The sequence below is a fragment of the Mustela erminea genome, chromosome 19 (assembly GCF_009829155.1).
Source record: "Mustela erminea isolate mMusErm1 chromosome 19, mMusErm1.Pri, whole genome shotgun sequence".
Taxonomy (NCBI): domain Eukaryota; kingdom Metazoa; phylum Chordata; class Mammalia; order Carnivora; family Mustelidae; genus Mustela; species Mustela erminea.
Genome location: NC_045632.1, coordinates 16570567 through 16596186, shown reverse-complemented (window position 1 = coordinate 16596186; position 25620 = coordinate 16570567). Strand labels below are relative to the sequence as shown.

The 25620-nt window shown below is 37.7% G+C and overlaps 1 protein-coding gene across 10 annotated transcripts in view; it reads left to right on the top strand.

Annotated features, from left to right (window-relative positions):
* The window catches only part of LOC116579805 (zinc finger protein 573), a 68055-nt gene extending 45160 nt beyond the window's left edge, over positions 1 to 22895 (top strand). For 2 of the 10 annotated variants that reach the window (XM_032325588.1, XM_032325589.1), the window contains 4 exons: positions 771 to 859; positions 2154 to 2286; positions 3356 to 3454; positions 20779 to 22895. In XM_032325588.1, the coding sequence (XP_032181479.1) occupies positions 803 to 859; positions 2154 to 2286; positions 3356 to 3454; positions 20779 to 22481 (1992 nt within the window). In that variant the 5' untranslated portion in view covers positions 771 to 802 and the 3' untranslated portion in view covers positions 22482 to 22895. Of the gene's footprint in view, positions 1 to 770; positions 860 to 2153; positions 2287 to 3355; positions 3455 to 9631; positions 9765 to 20778 lie in introns of those variants that run through there. The other 8 variants (XM_032325591.1, XM_032325590.1, XM_032325592.1 and 5 more) reach the window with 8 other exon arrangements.
* The last annotated feature ends 2725 nt before the right edge of the window (positions 22896 to 25620 follow it).

Sequence of the window (25620 nt, the reverse complement as noted above, 5' to 3'; positions counted from 1 at the left end):
GAAGTATATTTAAAACAAAAAGAAAACCAAGATTACACCTATTAAACAAAGTGATAGTAACATAGGCTGAATAATGTAATAAAATGGATAAATTACCAACCCTTTCAATGGAAATCCTATTCCCTGTCCCTTAATATCTCTCTTTTAATGATCTAATCATGTTGTACTCCTGTTTTTTTATCTTATTTTTCTGTCAATAGTGTATCTGTAATATTTTCCATGTCCTTAAATATGTTTTCCTATTTAGCATTTAATGGCTGCTTTGTATTCTATTGCCTGAATATTTAGTATTTATGTAGTCAGCTTGGCTGGACTCAAAACAGAGAATGTAGGCCTAGGCAGTTCCTTCTTTGTGTTCATTTCCCATATATTGACCAACTTCAGTGGACCCTGAGGCCCTAAAAGCACCTCTGGTTTGGATGATGAGGCCTCTATCAGCCTTGGAAGGTGGCAGTGAAGGCAGGTGAATCCACCCATGGAAAGACTGAGCAGCTCAACCTCAGGACTAAATAAGCTTTCCCAACATGGGATCTTGTCCAGTCGGTCTCCTGCTCCTGTATTTGGGTCTGGCATCCAAGCCAGAAATGACTTTACAACCACCTTTGTGTAGTCTGGTGACCTGGGACTTGGGAGAGACCTTAGATCATCTTCTATTTTTCCCTAAATTGTGTGTACAGTAGTGGGGGCTAATTTTAGAAGAATGGGGGAACAAAAACATTTTATTGAATTAAGTCATATTGGGAACACTAAAACTTTTTTTCTTCTCTCAGCTCTGGATTTTCTGGAATTTGAATATTTTTCAATGGAGGAACACCAAGGAGCACTGATCAGGTCTGACATTTCTAAAACCATGACCTGTGTAAGTTGGTTATTTCTGTCTTCTTGCAATATTATGATTTTAGTCTGTGTGGGTTTTTGATTAGTTAAGCCAAAGCTTCCTACTTAAAAGGGTCTCATTCAGTTATCTGCTCTACAGTTTGTCCTAAAATTTAAAAAAAAAAAAAAAAAGATAGCAAATAGCTCAATTTCCTCCCAATGAATGTTTGTTGTCCAGTTTTTGTATTTATTATCCAATTTACTCAGTCCACTTCTATGCTTATTCTTCAATCAAAGGCTATGATGGACCAGTAAAGGAGTGAAGTCCCATGAAGGAAATATTTGAATTTCCTTTATAAGTCTCTGGTTTGATGAATTAGAGGTGTTGATCCCATTTAATTACCACAGGTAGACTTTCAAATTCTCCACAGACCTGAATTTCTTAGGCAGATGAGATATGGATATTGGTATCAGTTGGTCTCAGTCTTGGTATGTGATGGTATCTCATGTTCTTGAGCATTGTAAAATGATTGGAAACATTTGTGTCATGCATCTTGCTAAGGAATTATTGAGAGACAAATATATCTATTTTGTGGTTGAATGTGATCTGTTGAATTTGGGTGACATCTCTTTGATTACGGCTCATCTTCATCAGTATACAGTTAGAAAAATGTTGAGTAACTGATGAAAGATGATTATGAATGAGAATATTATCCTAAGGAGTGCAAATGTGTTGATTTCCAGAATAGATGAAAATCTTTGAAATTTTGTTTAACCGAAGTATATCCATGTCAGGGAATGGATTAAGTCTGAGATTTCTATAATAAAACGGATTGTGACACAGCCAAAATTTATCTGTCAAAAACAAAGAAAAATGCTTATGATAAGTCCTGGCAAAGGATGAACTCAGTGCTTGTAGAACTGTCAGACTTTTTTCAAAAGCTTTTACTTAATACAGAACTTTTTATATTTAATATGGGAGGGAAATCCCATCTTTGTTTAACTCTGAAGGGAAAATAATTTAGAACCTCACAGTTTTTGAAAATCCATACATCATGCAACTGGCTGATTATATGATTGTACATTATACTTTATTGAATGGGGGAAAAAATCTTTAATTTCATCCATTCCCCAGTAGGTTTGAGTTTTTGTGATAGCCCACAACCTATAAAGATTTGTCTGTAGTAATAGGATTCTTCAGGAATATGTGGACAATGGGCTTTGATTTTCTAGCCCACTTGTACTATATCACTCCCTTTCTTTAATTCACTCCTATAATCTCCTGTCTTTACCATCTCAAAAGTGTGTTTTCAATTTCATACTACATGGGTTTGCAGTTTCAGGAATTAGTGACATTCAGGGATGTGGCCATAGACTTCTCTCGGCAGGAGTGGGAGTACCTGGACCCTATTCAGAGGGACTTGTACAGGGATGTGATGTTGGAGAACTATAGAAACTTGGTCTCATTGGGTAAGTTTGTTTGACACGAGAAATTTAGAATGTGTTCTGTGTTATGTTGACTTTCAACACAGGGAATTTCAAAGCTGTCTTTCAAGATGTAAGCTGAATTTCTTTTTCTTGTTCCCAGAGGAAGGTTTGAGGTCTGTCTGTTTGTCAGGACCTCTGCCACCAACCATGGTCATTTCCTCTTTTAGTGATACTTACATCTCCCTCTGGCCCTTCCTTTCTTCCTATGGGGCTGGACAAGAATTCCTTATATTTATTCCATATATAGCTTTTGTCCAGGAAGCCTGGCTTACCATTGTGTTCAGGCTGATTTGCTGTGTCATCCTCTGATCCACTTACAGGGCAATAATTAGGCGTAGACTTGCAATTGACTATAGCTATGAGAAGAGCTCTGTAGCTTCTGTAGTGGTGGACTGGATAAACAGTATTCATTTAAAACTGAAGAGTACACATTTCATTTCCTACAACCAATTTTGTATGATTTACGGCTGAAAGTTACAATTCATGGCATACATCTGTAATTGAATGAATATTTTATAAGTGAATTTTTCTTAAGGAAATAATATTATAATTGGCATTATTTCCCAATTATGACACTCATACTGGGGGTGGGAGAATATGTATACATGCAGACAAATTTAATCATCAAACAACCATGCAATAATAGTAGTATCACACCCATTTTACTTGCCAACACTGGGGAAGAGTGTGTTGAAATGAGTTCCTCAAAGTCACAAGGTTGGTAGATATTAAAGGAGAAAGAATTGGTACATAGGCCCTTAGCTCCAATGAGTATCCTCAAACATTGTTAACCTTTTCAATCACTTTGTTCAATTTTCTCTTAAGAAGAATCTATATGAAAAAAAAAAGAAGAAGAATCTATATGAGTTTAAATTAAAATAAAATTTTATCATACCAACGTGGTTTCTTAAATCATCTCATCCTTCTATTATCTGAAGTCTGTAGCAGTAACAACCTTGATTTCATTATAAATTTAAGTAAAGCTAAAGATTTTGTGAGTTCTGCTTTCATTTCTGTACCATGTGGCTTTTTTTTTTTTTTTTCTTGTAAGCAGGACATTCTGTTTCTAAGCCTGATGTGGTTGACTTATTGGAGCAAGGAAAAGAGCCCTGTATGATTTTGAGGGAAGAAACACAAAGACAGTACACAGGTAAGGAGGGGAAGGAAGGCAAAGGAAAACCATCAGGGCTGGTAGCAGCCTGTGTGGTTAAGAGGGAGGATTACATCCCTGTGGTATTTGTAAAGCCCTCCAAGACTTGTAGACCATGGGCTTGTGACCTGGAGAGGAAATCACGGTCTCAACATGAGCTACCGAGGAAACTTCAACTTCATGCCATTTGCCATTCATCTTACTTCTCTTATATTTTAAACTCATTTTCACTGACAGGGAATCTTATTTTTCATTTGTGCAATATTTTATCTATACATGGGATTCTACTGCTCTCTATCTCCCCTTTTGCACAACATACACATGCACACACACGCGCACACGCACACACGTGTCAATGCAGTGATAGTGAATAAGACTTATAAGGTCCCTGCTCTCGTGGAATTTACATTGTACTAGGGTGAGGATAACAGTAAACAGCTAAATAAGTAAATAATATTGGGAAAAGAATGATGGAAAATAAGCAGGAATTGGACCATTTTATTTTATTTTTAAAAGATTTTATTCATTTATTTGGCAGACAGAGATCACAAGCAGGAAGAGAGGCAGGCAGAGAGAGAGAAAGAGAGAGAAGAGGAAGCAGGCTCCCCGCCGAGCATAGAGCCCCATGCAGGGCTCGATCCCGGGACCCCGGGATCTCGACCTGAGCCGAAGGCAGAGGCTTCAACCCACTGAGCCACCCAGGCACCCCAGAAATTAGGCCATTTTAAATAAGGTGGTTGCAGATGACTTTTCTGAGCGGGTAACATTTGAGAGGAGTACTGAAATAAGGGCATGTGTTTGTTTGGGAAGAATGTTCCATCCTAAATGAATTACTTGGAAGACTCAGAAGATGGCTGGGGAAGAGGAAGAAAGGGATGAAGAGACTAGTGGAAAGAGGGCCAGAGAGAGCTTGGTGGGTTTGGGGAGCAGCATTGTAGACCAGATTAGAAGGCCTAAGGGGAGAGGATTAAGTAAAGAGACCACAGTATTAGGAGAAATCTGCTCCTACAAGGTTTTATTAGATTTGAATTATTAGGAATAATAAATATTAGAATCAATATGTAATCTGTTTTTAAATTTTTAATTTTAAACCATTTTTTTAAATGTTAGTCAAATATGGAGATCCACATTAAACAAATGTCTAACTCAATGAGTTAAATATGGTAAACACCCAAGTCAGAAAGTAAAATTTTTTTCTCTTGACTTATTTTGAAATAATTTCAAGTCACAGAAAGATTGTAATAATAGTACAAAAGATTCTTTTATACCTTTCAGCCAGTCTTTCCAAATGAGGAAAGCTTTTCTAGTCCACACTGAAGCCCTTCACCTGTCCACACCCAGTCACAATCTTCTCCCCCTGCTAAGTGTAACTTACTCTTCTGATTTTAATGGCGATCAGTTCCTTCCCTCTTTTCTCCCTCCATTTTCTCTATGTGCTTTTAAAATCTTTAATCTCTAAGTTTCTTCTCCATATCTTTTGTTCCTAACCATTTACTTGCTGAAGGAACATCTTCCATTCTGTTTTGCTGATGCCATTTTGAAATTTACTTAAACATGTTCTCTGATCTCTCTGTATCCTCTAAATAAGTAGTGGGATCAAGAAGCATAATGAGAGGGGCGCCTGGGTGGCTCAGTCGTAAGCGTTTACCTTTGGCTGAGGTCATGATCCCAGGGTCCTGGGATGGAGCCTGACATCGAGCCCCGCATCCAGACCTGCATCAGGCTCCCTGTTCAGCGGGAAATCTGCTTCTCCATCTCCTGCTCCCACCCGCTGTTTGTGTTCCCCCTCTTGCTGTGTCTCTATCAAATAAACAAATAAAATCTTAAACAAACAAAATCTTAAAAAAAAATGTAATGAGATTTAGATTGTCTATATATAATTATATATATTATAGACTATTTAAATATATAAAAATTTTAAATATATACTTAAAATATATTTAAGGGGCGCCTGGGTGACTCAGTGGGTTAAAGCCTCTGCCTTTGGCTCAGGGTCCTGGGATCAAGCCCCTCGTCGGGCTCTCTGCTTGGCAGGGAGCCTGCTTCCCCCTCTCTCTGCCTGCCTCTTTGCCTACTCGTGATCTCCGTCTGTCAAATAAATAATAAAATCTTTTAAAAAAAAGAGAGAGAGAAAGTATTATTTAAAAATATATATATATTGGGGCACCTGGGTGGCTCAGCGGGTTAAAGCCTCTGCCTTCAGCCCAGGTCATGATCCCAGGTGCCTGGGATGAGCCCCACGTCAGGCTCTCTGCTCAGCAGGGAGCCTGCTTCCCCCTCTCTCTGCCTGCCTCTTTGCCTACTCGTGATCTCCGTCTGTCAAATAAATAAATAAAATCTTTTAAAAAAAAGAGAGAGAGAAAGTATTATTTAAAAATATATATATATTGGGGCACCTGGGTGGCTCAGCGGGTTAAAGCCTCTGCCTTCGGCCCAGGTCATGATCCCAGGGTCCTGGGATCGAGCCCCGCATCGGGCTCTCTGCTCAGTGCAGAGCCTGCTTCTCTCTCTCTCTCTCTGCCTGCCTCTCTGCCTACTTGTGTTCTCTGTCAAATAAATAAAATCTTTAAAAATATATATATATATATTTTTTAAATATATAGAATTTAAATATATGAAATATATTTAAAATATGTATTTTGGCAAGACAACTTCTTCAACAGTCTTCTATACATAATGTGTTGGCAGTATTGATTGCTGGCTTTCAACATACAAACAGAACCGAGCTTATTGCTTACTGTGGTAAAGGACAACACTGCCTCTAAATAGCTTCGGTAGAGGGGCACCTGGGTGGTTCAGTGGGTTAAGCCTCTACCTTTGGCTCAGGTCATGATCTCAGGGTCCTGGAATTGAGCGCCATGTCGGGCTCTCTGCTCAGCGGGCAGCCTGCTTCCCCCTCTCTCTCTGCCTGCCTATCTGCCTACTTGTGATCTCTGTGTCAAATAAATAAATAAAATCTTTTTAAAAAAAATAAATAGGGGTGCCTGGGTGGCTCAGTGGTTAAAGCCTCTGTCTTCGGCTCAGATAATGGTCTCGGGTCCTGGGATGGAGCCCTGCATTGGGTTCTCTGCTTGGCGGGGAGCCTGCCTCTCTGCCTACTTGTGATCTCTGTCAAGTAAGTAAATAAAATCTTTAAAATAAATAAATAAGTAGATAAATAAATAGCTAGCTAGTTAGCTTTGGTAGTGTCTCAAAGGGAGAAATGTCAGGATTGATGTTATTGACAATTGAAAGTTTGGTTTAAGGCCTGTCTTTCAATGTGATTAGGATTGGGTGAAGAGCAAGATACAACAGGGGAAAATTCATGGAAATTAGGTAAGAATTTTGAGGCTTGGGAGACATCTGGGCGGCTCAGTTTGTTAAGCATCTGTCTTTGGTTCAGGGTCCTGGGATCAAGCCCTGTGTCAGGCTCCCTGCTCTCCCTTTCCCTTTGGCACTCCCCGCTGCTTGTGGTTTCAATCTCTCTCTCTCTGTGTCAAATAAATAAATAAAATCTTTAAAAATAGGGACACCGGGGTGGCTGAGTCAGTTAAGCCTCTGTCTTCAGCTCAGGTCATGATCCCAGTGTTCTGTAGTTGAGTCCGCATTAGACTCCTTGCTCAGCGGGGAGTCAGCTTCCCTCTCCCTCTGATGTACGCTCTCTCTCTTTCTGTCAAATAAATAAATAAAATATTTAAAAAAATAAATACTCTTCAATAAAAACTCAACAACTAAATGTATTATTATACTTTTAATTTTTTACAAATGTAATAGGTGAGAAGTGGTATCTCGTTTCAATTTGCATTTTCCTTATGAGTGAGTGAAAAATTTTTTCATATGTTTAACAGCCATTCCTTTCTATTTCATGAGTTTTTGGGGTTGTGTCTCTCCCCCATTTTTCTATTTGGCTTTTTATCACTTGTCCTTCAATTTTTAAGGGTGTTTTTACATATTAGGAGTACTAGCCATTTGTCTGAAGTGTATGTTGCAAATATTTTCTCCCAGTTTCTCAATTGTTCTTTGTTGTTGTTACTTTGATTATGGCAGTTTATTTATTTTTTAATATAATCAAATTCATCATTCTTATTATCTCTGAATTTTGTGTTTTGGTTAGAAGCTATCACAAGGTTAAAGATAAATATACATCTTTTCTTCCAACACGTGAAAGATTTTATTTTTTTCATTTAAATCCCTAATCCATTTGGAGTTTGTTCTTGTATATAAAGGTATGGATCTAATGAAATCTTCTCCCACATGGCTATCCCAGTTGTCCCAACACCATTAATTTAAACATCCATCTTTCCTCCCTTCATTTGAAATGCTATCTTCATCATATAATAAATTTCCGTGTATTCTTGGGTCTATTTCTGGGCTTTCTGTTCTGTTCTGTTTTATTTCTATATCCATCCATAACTAACACATTGCTTTTATTATGGTTACATTGTAGCACATTTTCAATGTATGTTATGGCTAGTCCTGTCCCCACTTTTAGATTTTCAGTATTTTTCTTTTCTAATTTTTCAATGTTTGTTTTTCCATGTGAACTTGATTATTGATTATTAATTTTTCTAACTCCATGGAATGCTTATTGGTATCTTATTTGAATTGCATTACATTTACAAATTAATTTAAGAAGAACTCTTAAGTTCTTAATTTATAGCTGTTAAGTCTCTTAATTTATAACGTTAAGTCTTCCTATCCAAGAAGAGGGGTTGTTTCTCCATGTGTTTGAGGCTACTTGTATGTCTTTCAGGAGTGTTTAAAATTTTTCTGAAATGGGTTTTACATATTTCTTACTAATTTTTTTTCCTAAATATTTAATCTTGGGGCACCTGGGTGGCTCAGTGGGTTAAGCCTCTGCCTTCAGCTCAGGTCATGATCTCAGGGTCCTGGGATTAAGCCCCACATCGTGCTCTCTGCTCATCAGGGAGCCTGCTTCCTCCTCTCTCTCTTCCTGCCTCTCTGTCTACTTGTGATCTCTCTGTGTCAAATAAATAAATAAAATCTTTTAAAAAAATTTAATCTTGTTCTTACTGTCATAAATCACATTTTATCTACTGTTTTGTCCTTTACCTAGTTAAGGTCTTACAATAAGAAGACTCTTAATTTTTTCAACAGGTTTATTGGTATATAACTTATATAACATAAAATCATTCTTTAAAATTGAACAAATCCGGGGCACCTGGGTGGCTTAGTCGGTTGAGCATCTGTCCAACTCTTGATACTGGCTCAAGTTATGATCTCAGCATAATGAAATCAAGCCCTGCATGGGGCTCCACACAGCAGGGAGTCTGCTTGAGATTCTTTCCCTCTGCCCTTCCCCCTGCTCATGGGCACTCTCTCTTTCTTTTTCTCTCCTTCTCATATAAATACATACATACATACATACATACATACATACATCTTTAAAAAAATAAATTGAACAAGTCAGGGTTTTAATATAATCACAATTTTGTGCAGCCATCACCAGTATGTAATTTAATCACCCCAAAAAGAAATCTGATACCCATTAGCAGTCACTCTGTACACCCTACTCTCATAGTCTACCCTAGTCTCATAGTCTGCTTTCTGTCTGTAGATTTGACTATCAGGAGTATTTTATATACATGGAATCATACACATGAAGACTTGTGTGAATGGTTTCTTATGCTTTTGAGATTCATCAATGTAATATCAACTTCATTCTTTTATTGTGGCTGAGTAACATTCTATTCCATTATTATTTTTGCTTTGATTTTGGTATCAAACTTAGGAAATCATTGTATAATCCAAGGTCTCAAAAAGTTACTGCTATGTATTTTTCTAAGAAGTTCCCAGTTTTAGCTCCGACATTTAGGCCTTTGATCCATTTTGAGTTAATTTTCATATGTGCTGTAGGGTGCCAAGTTCCAACTTCATTCTTTTGTACATGAATATCCGCTTATTCCTTCATTGTTGCTAAAAAGACTTCACTGAATTTTGTTGGCTCCCTTTTCAGTAATGAATTGATCATAAATGGAGATTTTATTATCTGAATTCTATTCCATTGATCTATATATCTGTCTTTATGCCAGCACTACACTGTCTTGATTTATTGTAGCATAGTAGTAAGTTTTGAAATCAGGAAGTGTGGGTACTGTTACTTTGTTCTTTTCTTTTTTTTTTTTTTCAAGATCATTTTGGCCTTTTGGAGTCTCCTCTATTTCCATAATGATCAGCTTGTCATTTTCAGCAACAAAAGCAGTTGCCATTTTGATATGGATCGCATTGCATCTGTTAATCAGTCTTTGAAACATTATAATCTTAACAGCATTGCCTTTCATGAACCTGAGAGGTCTCGCCTGTTATTTAGGTATTTAATTTCTTTCCACAATATTTTGTAGTTGTCAGTGTATAGATCTCGGGCTTCTTTTGTTCAGTTTATTCCTACGTATTTTATTCTTTTTAATACAATTGTAGATGGCATTTCTTTCTTAATTTTGGTTTTAGATTGGTACCCTTGATTTTAGTAAGTTGACTTTATATCCTGGTATACTACTATGTCATCTGTGATATAGTGATAATTTTATTTCCTTTTTTCGGGTAATTTTATTTCTTCTTTACCTCCTTCTTACCTTTGATTTATCTTGTCTAATTGAATGGCTGATATCTTTACTACAGTCTTGAATAGTTGCAGGGACAGTCAGGTTCCTTGATTTGTTCTTGATCTCGGCAGAAACGTCTGGAGTGTTTCCCCATGTAATAAACCAGCTTTAGTACTAAGGGTGTGTGTGTGTGTGTGTGTGTGTGTGTGTGTGTGTGTGTGTGTGTTTTGTGTTGTGGAAGTATCCCTGAGCTCCTATTTGCTTGGATTCTTCTCTGCTAATATTTTATATGTTTTCTCTTGACATTTGTAAGTGATTTTGGCCCATATTTTCTTTAAATGTCTCGTATCAGGTTTGATTTTAAATTTTTTTCATAAAAATTACAAGAGAATTAGAAAGTTTTCCTTCGTTTTCAATGACCTAGAACAGCTTATGGAGCATTATTAGCTCTACGGGTAAAAGCAGTTATGACCTTCTGTGACTTGTCTCCCAATATTTCCTCCAAAAAGGACAAAGGAATGAAAATGTAGTGAATCTAGGCAAAATCCACATCCTAGCATATCTTAAAGGCAAGATACCAAAAGTTCCTTATATCTATAAGAAAAAGACTAAAATTAAAAACCCCAGGACACTCGCCCAATAGAGGCAGTTGGTTCTTCTTGCTCTAAAATTAGGGTGTGCCTGGGTGCCTCAATGGGTTAAGCCTCTGCCTTCAGCTCAGGTCATGATCTCAGGGTCCTGGGATCGAGCCCCCGCATCGGGCTCTCTGCTCGGCAGGGCGCCTGCTTCCCCTTTTCTCTCTTCCTGCATCTCTGTCTATTTGTGATCTCTCTCACTGTCAAATAAGTAAATTAAATCTTAAAAAGGGGCACCTGGGTGGCTCAGTGGGTTAAGGCCTCTGCTTTCAGCTCAGGTCATGATCCCAGGGTCCTGGGATCGAGCCCCGCATCGGGCTCTCTGCTGGGCAGGGAGCCTGCTTTCGCCTCTCTCTGCCTGCCTCTCTGCATACTTGTGATCTCTGTCTGTCAAATGAATAAATAAAATCTTTAAAAAAAAAAAAAGTAAAATTAGGAGCACCTGGCTGTCTCTGTTGGTAGAGCACAAAACTCTTGATCTCAGGGTCATGAGTTCAAGCCCATGTTGGACATGGAGCCTACTTTTAAAAAAAAAAAAAGTAAAATTCATTACTATTGAAAGAGCCTCACAATGAAAAGGATATTTACATAGATCAACAACTGATAAGATTTTGCCATATCTATTTTATTTCTCTCTGTACTATGTTTATGGAGGTATTGGAATGCATGTTTTAGGTATCATGACTGTACCCATGAATCATTGAGCATATGTCTCCTAAGAATAAGGATATCTCCGCTCAAATAAGAGTACGTTTTTAAATTTTTTAAAAAGTTTATGTATGTAGTATGTATGTATGTATATAATCTCTACACCCAGTGTGGGGCTCAAACTCATGAACCAGAATTAAGAGTTGCATGATCTGGGGTGCCTGGGTGGCGCAGTGGGTTAAGCCTCTGCCTTCGGCTCAGGTCGTGGTCTCAGGATCCTGGGATCCGGATCCTGGGATCCATCGGGCTCTCTGCTCAGCAGGGAGCCTGCTTCTCCCTCTCTCTCTGCCTGCTTCTCTGTCTACTTGTGATCCCTCTCTCTGTCAAATAAACAAATAAAATCTAAAAAAAAAAAAGAAAGAAAAAAAGAGTTGCATGATCTTTCAAGTAACTAAGCCAGCCGTGTTCCCCAAGGGTGTGTTTTGGGGGCACCTGGGTGGTGCAGCCTGTTGAGTGTCAGACTCTGGATTTCAGCTCATGGTCTTGAGGTCCTGAGATCCAGCCCCCCGTCGGGCTCAGCACTCAGTGCAGAATCTGCCGGTCCCTCTCCCTCCTCCTGCTTGCTCTCGCTGTCTCTCAAATAAAATTTTTTTTTTGAAGTGTGTTTTTTAAAGTCTATATAAATATTTTTCACAGAGAGGCAGTTCTCTTTTACATAACTGCTGAAATTTTTCTCAGGAATTATTCTTTCTGCATTTATTGACATAATCATATGATTTTTTTTCTCCATTGTTCTGTTACTGGGTTGAATTCTGTTTATTGACTGACTGAATTCTGGAGTCTAGTTGCAGTTATGGTGTGTTGATACATTATCCCTTTTCAATATTGTTAGGTTGGAATTTTTAATATTTTACTTGGATTTTGGAGTGCCTCAACTGATTAAGTATCTGCCTTCAGCTCAGGTCAGCTCAGCCCAAGACTCTGGGATCGAGCCCCATGTCCGGCTCCCTGCTCAGTGGGGAGTCTGCTTCTTCCTCTCCCTCTGCCTGCCATTGCCCCTGCTTGTGCTCTCTCTCACTGTCAAATAAATAAATAAAGTCTTTAAAAAAAATCTTTAAAACATTTTTTTCTTCAGGTTTCATTATGAAATTAGCCTGTAATCTTCATTTTTTTATTATCCTTTTTAAGGTTGGATAGAACAATTACATTCACTTTATGAATGTGTTGAGGGGAATGTGTGCTTTCTACCCCCTTTTGGAATATTTGAAGAAATATGCCAGAAAAACCATCTAGGCCTTCAGCTACCATTGTAGTGTTTTTTTTGTTGTTTGTTTGTTTGTTTTTGACAGAGAAGGGTAGGGGCCCTATACAAAGCTCAGTCTCACAACCCTGAGATCATGACCTGAGCCGAAATCAAGAGTCACTTTTTTAAAAAAAGATTTTATTGATTTATTTGAGAGAGAGATAGCACAAGCAGGGGCAAGGGTAGAGGGACAAGCAGACTCCCCATTAAGTGGGGAGCCCAATGTGGGGCTCAATCCCAGGACCCCAAGATCATGAGCTGAGCTGAAGTCAGACGTTTAACCAACTAAGCCACACAGAGGCCCCTGAAGATGATTTTTAAAATTTACTTGGATTGGGGTTCCTCGCTGGCTCAGTGAGTGGAGCATGTGACTCTTGATCTCAGGGTAATGGATTTGAGCCCCACATTAGGGGTAGAGATTACTTTAAAGACGACGGTTTTTGTCAAAAAGTAAAACTTACTCAGATTATGTAATGCTAGAATTATTGAAGTTTTCTGTCTATTGACTTTGTAGAGGCTGTTTCCTCTACAAAGACATTTATGTGTTTCATCCAGGTTATTAACATAAAAAGGTTGTTTCATGATGTCATTTTACTGCATTTGTGAGATGTGGATGGCCCATAAGCGATGTCCCTGTTAGTTGGCATTCCTGCATTGGATATTGTTGCCATCTCCTTTTCCTTTATTAGTTTTGAGAGAATCACATTAGTAACATTGCTTTAAAATAAAATGTGGTATTATGGATCTTCCATGTTATTTGTGGGCACTATTTTGTAAAAGTACTTTTATCTTTCTAATTTATTTTCATTTCGTTCTTTTTCTAACTTCTACAATAAATGTTTAGATCATCAATGTTCAGGTTTTCTTTCTCATATGTATTTAAATCTGTTATATAATTTTTTTCTACTTTAACTACATTATATGTAAATGGATACAGATGTTTTAATTTGGTTCAAAGTAATTTCTATATGAAAATTTAGAAAATACTACCTTAAACTATTTTTTCTCCCAACTTTTTGTTTTTAAAAATTATTAAGCCAAGTGCCAATATTAAAAATATATATGTAGCTAATTACACTTCACATAGATTTAACTTTGGTTATTAACATTTCGCCTTTTTCTCTCTATATATGCACCTTTCTTCTTGGCTTATTTGATGGTAAGTAGCAGTTAATCATTACATTTCACCTCTCAAACAGTTCTGTGCCTCTCCTAAGAATAAAGTCTTTCTTCTATATAGTCACACTGCAACTGTCATAGCAATTCAGCCTTGCCATCTAATATAGAGTCCATATTTAAATTTTTTAGCTTTTTCCCAAAAATACCATTCATAAAATTTATTTCCATAATTCTTTCCAGATTCATACACTATACTGCATTTGGGTGTTAGGCTTTTTATCTTACTGTTATTCTACCTTTTTTTTTTTTCCACTTTAAGTTTGGTTACTTTGTAGTGTCCAGTTTAGTTTTCTTATGGATTGTCTGCGTTCTGTGTTTGAAGTTTTCCTCTTATCATTAGCATTAGATTAAACATTTTGCCCAGAGGTGGTGTGTAATTTTTTTGGTAAACTTTATTTTAGGTCGATTCTAGATTTATGGAAAACTGCTAAGATAGTAGAGAGATTTCCTCTCTATACTTCTCCTGATTTCTGCCATTGTTAACATCTTATATCATTAAGATGCATTCGTCAGAATTAAGAAAATGACATTGGTATTAACCAAATTCTAGGCTCCATTTGTATATCTCACCAGTTTTTCTGTTAATGTCATTTTTCTGTTCCAGGATCCTTCCATTCAAGGTAGCACATTGTATTAATTTGTCACGTCTCCCGGTCTCTCCTGGTTTGTGACAGTTTTTCAAGTTTTCTTTGTCTTTCCAGAATTTGACTGTCTTAACAGACACTGTTAGGTATCTTTCAGAATACTCCGCAGTCTGGGTCTGTTGTTTTTCTCATGATTAGACTGGAGGTACGGGTTTTTTAGAAAGACAGCAACAGAAGTAAAATGTCCTTTTCATCACATCATGAGGGATACATGATATCCGTGTGATGTCACTGGTTATCGCCCTCGACCTGCAAGAACGACAAGAAGCCCCAGTTCAGATGTATCTTCTCTCTCTTTATTTCCGCAAGTCTACACACTTATATACATTTACATGACCAATCAGCGAGCAGGGTACAGGAGGGAGCGAATCAGGCTGTGCACCTAAACGAACAACTTCACTAGCAACCAATGCTGTTTACTTCCTCTTTGGGCATTCCGCTTAGTCTCAGGAGGCAATCCTAACCTGGCAACTAGCCAGGCGCCATCTTTTAATGGCGGAGGCTTCCCTGGCCAGGGGCCTGCCTCCGACAACTGGTGATGTTGACTTTTCTCCACTCCGAAGTTACTCTTTTTCCTTTTCCATACTTTACTCTTTAGAGCAGCCCACTAAGTGTAACTCACCATGTGAAGAGGGGTACAGGATTAAGCATATGTAGGTATATATACTATTATACATACCTATTTATATATACTATATATATTCTACCTTACATAAGCTTATATATATATTTATATACATAAATATATACAAAAATATATCCTACATAAGCTTATATATATTTATATACATAAATATATACATAAATATGTATATATTTATAAACATATTTATATACATAAGTATATATACTTTATATGTGTGTGTGTATATATATGTGTATATATATAATTTATTAGAGAGAGAGATCACAAGTAGGCAGAGAGACAGGCAGAGAAAATGGAGGAAGCAGACTCCCTGCTGAGCAGAGAACCAGATGCAGGGCTCCATCCCAGGACCTTGAGATCATGAACTGAGCCAAAGCAGAGGCTTAACCCACTGAGCCACACAGGCACCCCAAAAATCTATATGTTTTTATCTGGAATGCTATATAAAATATTTGTCTCTTCCCTTTTATTTTACTGTGGACTCATTCATATTTATTTTACACTTGGAGTTAATTATATGTTGCATTCTTTCTTTTGCTTTGGGCACCGATAGCTCTTTTAGTTTGATTCCTGTGTCCATTAATATCCCCATTCTTTTTGTTTTTGAGGATTTCTTTCCTGATATGATTTTCAGATTCATTTTGTTTTTTTGCCTCTTTTCTGGTACTAGAATCAGCCATTTCTCCTAAGAGCCCTGTTTCCTTTTATTGAAAAATAGTATTTAGAAACCAAGATCGGGGGCGCCTGGGTGGCTCAGTGGGTTAAAGCCTCTGCCTTCGGCTTGAGTCATGATCCTGGAGTCCTGGGATCAAGCCCCGCATCAGGCTCTCTGCACAGCGGGGAGCCTGCTTCCCCCTCTCTCTCTGCCTGCCTCTCTGCCTACTTGTGATCTCTGTCAAATAAACAAAATCTTTAAAAATAAAATTTTTAAAAAATTATAAATAAATAAATAAGAAACCAAGATCGGGGTGCTAGGTGTACTTATTGCTATTGGAATGCCACCACCTCTATTCCCTCTACAGGACCTAGCCAGGCTATAAATGTATATGTATACATGTATACTGACATATAGGTATAATTGTTTTATTATCTGTCTATATCTACATTAAGCTAAACATGAACTCATACTGATATCTCCAACTCCCATCCAGTATTTCCGGGTGCATTCTAGCCTTCTTGTCTTTATTTGTAACTTTTTTCTCAGTGAGAAAACTGGCCCCCACCATCCATCATCCATTCCCATGAGAAACAAATTTACTAACTTGATAGTGCTTATGTGCAGTTTCTTTTGTCTTTAATTTTCTGTCAAAAGATTGTTTTTTAAAGTTTGTAATTATTGTTATATCATAGGGCACAGTTTGTCTAGTGTGTTGATCAACTACAAGCACTTTTTTTTAATACAGGCACTTTTTAATTTCCCAATATATGCTGATAATCTAGTTGGTTTTGTAATACTGATTTCTAGCATACTTGTGATCAGGCAACAAAATCTGTATGATTTTGATCCTTTGAAATATGTGTTGAGACTTGCTTTATAGCCCACTTTATGTTCTTTATTTTTTATAAGTTATTTGTCTGTGACTGAAAAGGAACTGAATTCTGCAATATGTGGCTTATGGCCACAAAGTTCTAGATCTTTATTTATTAAATGTTCCACTCAGACTTTGGATTGTGTCAATATTTGGTTTATTTCATGCTGTATTAATAGGTGAACACAAAATTAATAACCCTTATTAAGCAATCGTCCATGTGCATTGCAGAAAATTAGAAAATAGAGACAGGTAGAAAAAATTTTAAATATTAAAATATCTGAGGGGCGCCTGAGTGGCTCAGTGGGTTAAAGCCTCTGCCTTTGGCTCCGGTCAGGATCCCAGGGTCCTGGGATCAATCCCCGCATCATGCTCTCTGCTCAGCAGGGAGCCTGCATCCCCCTCTCTCTGTGCCTGCCTTTCTGCCTACTTGTGATCTCTGTCTGTCAAGTAAATAAACGAAATCTTTAAAATATATATTAAAATATCTGATTCCTACCACTGTAACACATTAGTGGATAAAATGCACACATGCCTATACATGCTTTTCTTTTTACCAAAGGGACACATATTCTTACTGTTTTATAACCTGATTTCTTTATCAGTGATTCTTCTGTTTTATATTTCTATTACATTTGTATTTTACTTCATCTTTAAAACCCAAGTTCTGTTCTTTTTTTTTTAAGATTTTATTTATTTATTTGACAGACAGAGATCACAAGTAGGCAGAGAGGAAGGGAAGCAGGCTCCCTGCTGAGCAGAGATTTTGATGCGGGGCTTGATCCCAGGACCCTGAGACCAGGACCCTGAGACCAGGATCCAAGCCGAAGGCAGAGACTTTAACCCACTGAGCCATGCAAGTGTCCCCCAAGTTCTATTCTTATTACCCCATTTAGCCCAATTTGATTTGTTCAAATCAGTATCCCAACGCAAGACTGTGCATTCCATTTGGTTATTATACACTGAAATCTCTCTTAATTTAATACATTCCCTTTATGATACTAACACTTTTGAAGAGACAAGGCCTCTTAAATTGCAAAATTTGCCATCTTTTGAACTTGTCTCACTACTGTCCATGATACAATTTGTTTATTCTCTACTCTTTGTATTTTTGTAGATTGGAAATTATTTTCTGTTTTATTTTAAATTATTTTCTATTTTTATTTTAAATTATTTTCTATTTTATTTTCTGTCCCAAGGGATTCACATTAAATATTTGTGGGAGAAGTACATCACACAGATGATTATGTGTATTCTTTCAAGAGACACAACATGTATTGAATTTTACAATTAGTTTTGGACTGTTAAAACTCAGTTAAGCTACCAGTTTGATTCCTCCATTATCTATTTTCATTTACTTAATATGTTTAATCAACATAATCATTTTTTTTTCTGCTTTTCTTTTCAGTGTTGGCCAAACACAGCTTCATACTTAGGAACATATTTTTTTTATGAAACCTTAAATCTTTTAAACTTTCCTTACATGTTTGGCCCAACATTTGTGAGAATTATCTTGTATCTTCCCTGTTGCATTCTTGGAATTAAACATTTCTTTAAGGATTCCCTGATCATAATAATAGATATTTAGAGATATTTAGAGAGTAAATGATCAGGGTACTTATTGCTGTTAGCCTTTTTGACAATTTTTTCTATTTCCTGAAAATTAACATGTTTTAGACTTTTGTCCCTTGTAGGATTGTTTTTGATCAATATTTTTCTATTTTTGTCTTTCACTTTTTTATAATACCTTAATTTTTTGTTTGTTCTCCCCTCTTATCTTTTTTTTTTCCTCCCCTCTTTTCTTGATTAGTTTAGAAGTGTACCATCATACACTGATTTTTTCCCCTCCGAGAGATACCTTTTTGTTTGTTTTGTTTTGGGTTTTGTTTTGTTTTCCTACAGAGTGGAGGTGGGGGGGAGCAGGGAGCAGGAGAGAGAATCAGGCTCCAGACCTGGCTCTGAGCCCCATGCAGGGCTTGATCTTCAAGACTGACCTGAGCCGAAATGAAGAGTCGGACACTAACCAACTGAGCCACCCAGGTGTCCCCAAGAGATACCTTTTTGAATTTATGTGTTGATTTTCTTTTTCTAAACTCATTACATTCTGGATTTTTTTTTAAAGATTTTATTTATTTGACAGAGAGAGATCACAAGTAGGCAGAGAGGCAGGCAGAGAGAGAGAGAGGAGGAAGCAGGCTCCCCGCTGAGCAGAGAGCCCGATGCGGGACTCGATCCTAGGACCCTGAGATCATGACCTGAGCCGAAGGCAGAGGCTTCAACCCACTGAGCCACCCAGGCGCCCCTACATTCTGGGTTTTTTATCTTTATACTTTCTGCTTTCCTTTGATGTTTTTTCTAAACATTTTCATATGTTGTTTATTTTATTTGTGTTGAGGTGACAACTTTTCTCTGGGCATTATGGTTGGATATTGTATCTTCTGAAATATACTATTTTCATTTTTTGTCTGGTTATATTTCTCTAGTTTCACTGTTTATTTCCTCAGTATAATAAAGATACTGATTCTGGTTTTGATTTTTTTTTATTTTTTATAAACATATATTTTTATCCCCAGGGGTACAGGTCTGTGAATCGCCAGGTTTACACACTTCACAGCACTCACCATAGCACATACCCTCCCCAATTTCCATAACCCCACTGGTTTTGATTTTTGACTGCTGGCAACTTTCAAGCCCCACCACTCTTCCCCACTTTGGGGCGAGCAGATAAAAAGCCTGAGAGCTCTCTGCTTTGGTGCCTGTGGAAAGTTCAAACCATGCAAACTCCATGCCCTGTATCCTATCACCTGTTACACACATTCCACAACTGAGTCACATACTCTGCCCTTGACTCATGCCCCCTCATTCTGCACTGATACTCCTGAGTCTTTTCCTGAGTCTGGATTGCCATCTTCCCGCTTATATCTAATATTTCCTTTTAACAGTCCCAGGCACTCTGGTATCCCAGGATTTTCCTTCACATTTTAATTTCTTGATTCTCTCCAGCATCTCCAAATAAGGAACGTGTTACTTCATTCAAGTATGTATGTAAATTTTCTGAAAAGGCACCAAAATACTGGGAAGTACAAGAATGGCTGGCCTTGAAAATAAAAAGGAAGAGAGGATGTGAAAAGTTATTTAAAAAACCACAGATTTAACATATTTAGAATGGAGAAGGAATAATAAAACTCAACTGAAGATAAGTAAAAAACAATTATTTAGCACCTGTGATATGTCAGAATCTTGTAATTCAGTGATGAAAGAAAGGAAGGATTGTGTCTGCTCTTGGGAAAGTTTGGGGAAATGTAAATAGAATATCAGATAAGGAAACTAATGTTATCATATTGGAAATAAAGGGGTGGTGGAAGGAATGAAGTGCTAGAACATAAAAAGACAGACATGGATATCTTTAGAGTTAGCAGGTGCCCCCCTTCTAAGGGATGAGAAGGATCAGCTTATAAATGCCCAGGTCCAAGGAGTCTTGTCAGACAAAACAGTGTTTGGAAAGCATCAATTGATAGAGGTTGTACCATATCCTAAGTGCTGGAAAGAGAGAATGTGAAAGGGACCACCTGGGTGGCTCAGATGGTTAAGCGTCTGTCTTCAGCTCAGGTCATGATCTCAGAGTCCTGGGATTTTGAATCCCATATCAGGCTTCCTGCTCAGCGGGGAGCCTTTTTCTCCCTCTCCCTCTCCCTCTGTTGTTCGCCCTGCTTGTGCTGCTGCTCTCTGTCAAATAAATAAATAAAGTCTTAAAAAGGAGAGAGAGAGAGAATGTGAAAGGAGATAGGGGCAAAGGAGTCAGTGTTTGGACATTCCAAGAGTAAAGAGAAACACTAGAGAAACTGAGGATAAATTCTTAACCTTTGATCTGCATTTCAATCAGTGGTAGAAATATTTAAAATAAAAATGCCAAGGTTTTTTTCCCTCTTAATTCTAACTTGGTCTGTGACAGAACCAGGATATAAGATTTATAACAAGCTTGCCGAAGATTCTGGCCCACACCTAAATTTCAGTAACTTCACTATCTTACATAACTTTACATACATCTCTGAACCCTTGGCCTTTCAAAATTTTCATAACTATATTTTACTATTCGGTAAGTCCTTATGAGTGTTGGTTCATATTTCTTTCATAGAAGTTCTATGTTCTCTAGTATAAGAAGTACAATTTTTTTTTTTGTTTTCTTCTTTTGTTTCAGATTTGGATTTACACTGTGAGGTAATCAGCTATGTAGAAATGCCCACTTACGAAAAAGATATATCTTCTACACAATATCAGAGCACATATAACAACAAGAAATTCTACAAATGTAAGAAATGTCAGAAGAAATTTAGTAGTGGCTCTCAATTTATTCTACATCATAGGTTTCATATTGGCAGAAGACCCTATGAATGCAAGGACTGTGGGAGGAACTTTCGTAGTGGCTATCAACTTACCCTACATCAGAGATTTCATACTGGCGAGAAGCCTTATGAATGTACAAAATGCAGGAAGAACTTTAAAAGTGGTTATCAACTTACTGTACATCAGAGATTTCATACTGGCGAGAAAACCTATGAATGCAAGGACTGTGGGAAGGCCTTTATTTATGCCTCACACATTGTTCAGCATGAGAGAATCCACACTGGAGGGAGGCCTTATGAATGTCAGGAATGTGGGAAGGCCTTTAGTCAAGGTGGATACCTTAGAATTCATCAAAGAATTCATACTGGTGAGAAACCCTATAAATGTCAAGAATGTGGGAAGGCTTTTAGTAGGCGCTCAAACCTCATTGAACATGGGCAGATCCATACTGATGGGAAACTTTACGTATGTGAGAAATGTGGGAAGGCCTTTAAAAGAGGTCATCAACTTACCGTACATCAGAGTGTTCATACTGGTAAAAAACCATATGATTGTAAAGAATGTGGAAAGGGCTATACCACTGCCTCATACCTTATTCTACATCAGAGAATTCATAAAGTTGGGAAACCATATGAATGTAAGGAATGTAAGAAAACCTTTACCTTGTATAGAAATCTTACCCGACATCAGCATATTCACACTGGTGAGAAACTTTTTGAATGTAAGCAGTGTGGGAAGGCCTATACTACTGGCTCAAAACTTTTTCAACATCAGAAAACTCACACTGGTGAGAAGCCCTTTGAATGTAAGGAATGTGGAAAGGCCTTTAGCTTATATGGCTACCTTCATCAACATCAGAAGATTCATACTGGTATGAAACATTTTGAATGTAAGCAGTGTAAAAAAACCTTTACTTTGTATAGAAATCTTATTCGACATCAGAGTATTCATAATGGTAAGAAGCTTTTTGAATGTAAGGAATGTGGGAAGGCCTATACTACTGCCTCAAACCTTGTGCAACATCAGAAAACTCATACTGGTGAGAAACCCTATGAATGCAAAGAGTGTGGGAAGACCTTTAGCTTGCATGGATATCTTAATCAACATCAGAAAATCCATACTGGTGTGAAACCCTATGAGTGTATGATATGTAGGAAAACCTTTACTTTCTATAGAAACCTTACCCTACACCAGAGTATTCACACTGACAAGAAACCTTTTAAATGTAAGGAATGTGGTAAGACCTTTAGACGTAGTTCACACCTTACCGCACATCAGAGTGTTCACGCTGATAAGAAACCCTTTGAATGTAAGAAATGTGGGAAGTCCTTTAAAACATATGGATACCTTACACAACATCAGAAAATTCATACTGGTGGGAAACCCCACAGCTGTAAGGAATGTGGGAAGGCCTTTAGTCGTGCTTCAAACCTTGTTCAACATGAGAGAATTCATACTGGTGAAAAGCCCTACGTGTGTAAGAAGTGTGGGAAAGCCTTCAGGTATGGTTCAGCCCTTAAAGCACATCAGGGAATACATACAGATCTGAAGCTCTAAGAACGTAAGGAATGTGATAATGCTAGTAGGCATGGCCCAGACCTTTTAAACAGGCAGTTCACACTGATGAGGAATTACTGAATGTTAGTCTTTATAGTAATGTCTTCACCAGATGAGAGAATCCATTATGTAGTTCTTATCACTTTTTAAAGATTACAGTGTCACTCCCATTTTAATGGAATGTTTGACTAAACAATAGCAAATTAAACCCTGAATAGCCAAACAATCTTGAAAAAGAAGATGAAAACTGGAAGTATCATGATCCCAGATTTCAAGATCTACTACAAAGCTGTAGTAATTAAAACAGTGTTGTACTGGTGTAAAAATAGGCACAAGGATCAGTGGAACAGAATAGAGAGCCCAGAAATACATCCACAACTAGATGGTCAATTAATCTTCAACAGAGGAGGCAAAAATATACAATGGGGAAAAGTCTCTTCAACAAATGATGTTGGGAAAACGGGACCACTCTCTTACACCATACGCTAAAAATAAACTCAAAATGGATTAAAGACCTAGATGTGAGACCCAAAGCCATAAAAATCCTAGAAGAGAATGTAGGCAGTAATTTCTCTGATATCAGCTATAGCAACATTTTTCTAGATAGGTCTAGAGGGAAGGGAAACAAAAGCAAAAGTAAAATACTGGGACAACATCAAAATAAAAAGCTTCTGCATAATGAAGGAAACAATTAGCAAAACTAAAATGCAATCTACAGAATTAGAGAATATATTTGCAAATAACAAATCCAATAAAGGGTTAGTGTCCAAAAATATAAAAAGCTTACACAACTCAACACAAAAAAACAATCCAGTATTAAATTGAGCAGAAGATATGAACAAATATTCTCCAAAGAAGACATAAGATGGCCAACAGACACATAAAAAGTTGCTTAACATCACTCATCATGGGGGAAATGCAAATCAAAACCACAATGGGGTATCACCTCACACCTGTCAGAATGGCTAAAATCAACAATACAAGAAACAGTGTTGGCAAGGATATGGAGATAAAGGAACCCTCTTCCACTGTTGATGTGAATGCAAACTAGTGCACCCACTGAAGAAAACAGTATGGAGATTCCTAAAAAATTTAAAAATAGAATTATCACAGGATCCAGTAATTCCATTACTGGATATTTACCCAAAGAATATAAAAACTAATTTGAAAACATGTGTGCACCCCTATATTTATTGGAGCATTATTTACAATGGCCAAGTTATGGAAACAGCCAAAATGTCCATCAATAAATGAATGGATGAGGCACCTGGGTGGCTGAGTGGGTTAAAACCTCTGCCTTCAGCTCAGGTCATGATCCCAGGGTCCTGGGATCGAGCCCCGCATCGGGCTCTCAGCTCAGCGGGGAACCTGCATCCCCCCGCCTGCCTGCCTCTCTGCCCACTTGTGATCTCTGTCAAACAAATAAACAAAATCTTAAAAAAAAATAAATGAATGGATAAAGAAGAATGAAATCTTGCCATTTGCAAAAACAGAACTAGAGGGTATAATGCTAAGTGAAAAAAATCAGAGAAAGACAAATACCATATGATTTCACTCATGTAGAATTTAAGAAACAAAACAAATGAACAAAGGAAAAAATAGACAAACCAAAACACCACCACCACCAACAACAAACAGACCCTTAACTATAGAGAACAAACTGATGGTTACCCTTCTGAGGGGTTGGGAGGGTGGGCTTAGTGAAATTGGTAAAGGGGATTAAGAGAATACTTTTCATGATGAGTACTGAATCGTGTGTAGAATTGTTGAATCACTATATTGTACATCTGAAGCTAATATAACACTGTATATTGACTATACTGGAATTAATTTTTTAAAATAATGACAAATTAGAAAGAAGATGGAAATCTCAAATTTTTCATGCCTAGGGTGTGCATGGAACTTTCAATTAAATTTGTTAAATTTAGGGTGCCTGGGTGGCTCAGTGGGTTAAGCCGCTGCCTTCGGCTCAGGTCATGATCTCAGGGTCCTGGGATCGAGTCCCACATCGGGCTCTCTGCTCAGCAGGGGGCCTGCTTCCCTTCCTCTCTCTCTGTGATCTCTTCCCTTCCTCTCTCCTACTGTGATCTCTCTCTGTCAAATAAATAAATAAAATCTTTAAAAAAAAAATTTGTTAAATTTAGGGGCCCTTGGGTGGCTCAGTTGGTGAAGCGTCAGCCTTTGGCTCAGGTCATGATCCCAGGGTCCTAGGATAGAATCCTACATCTGGCTCCCTGCTCAGTAGGGAGCCTGCTTCTCCCTCTCCCCCTGCTGCTCACCCTGCTTGTACTCTCTCTCTGTCAAATAAGTAAAATAAAAGTAAATAAGTAAATAAGTAAAATAAAATCTTTTAAACAATTTGTTAATTTAATGACTGGCTAAAAGCCTTCCATAATAATCAATGGCTGTGTCACAGATTTCCCCAAATCTTGATGGCTTATCACAACAGCTCTCACAGATTCTGTGGGTCAGAAATTCAGGAGTAACTTGGCTGAGTACTTCTGGACTGGGTTTTTCATGAAATTTCATGGAATATTGGGTCCAGGTGGCTCGCTCACATTGGTTGCTGCTGGTACAAAGAGAGTGTGTGTCAGAAATCCATCCTCGTCCACAGTGGACCTGATTTACATGAGGAAATCCTGGACTTGAAGTTGATGCTTTAAGTAAGTGAGGCTTCTGGCACTTCTTGAGTATATTTTGCATGTGGTAAGAATGCAAACAGTTTATGCTGAGATGACTAATGGTTGTGTTTTTAAAAATATATATCCATAAGTTCTCTGAAACTGCACCTTCAAAACTGAAGCCTCCCTCTTGCTGCATTCCAAGCTACCTGAAAAATCTGAGTAAGTATGTCTGCTTCTCACAGTTTCTATGGGTCAGGAATTTGGGAGGAGATATGCAAAGGCGTTCTGGCACCATGTATCTCATGGATTGAAGATCTGGAAGGGATTGATGGGGGTTGGATGATCTGCTTTCAAAGATGGCTTAGTTTTGTGGCTGATAAGTTCATCCTGGCAAGTTATTTCCTCTCCAGCAGGACCCTTCCATGTGCTGCTTGAGTGTCCTTGTGACAGGATAATTGGCTTTTCTCAGAACTGATCCTTGCTATAATCTAGCTTTGGCAGTCACTTCTGCCTCA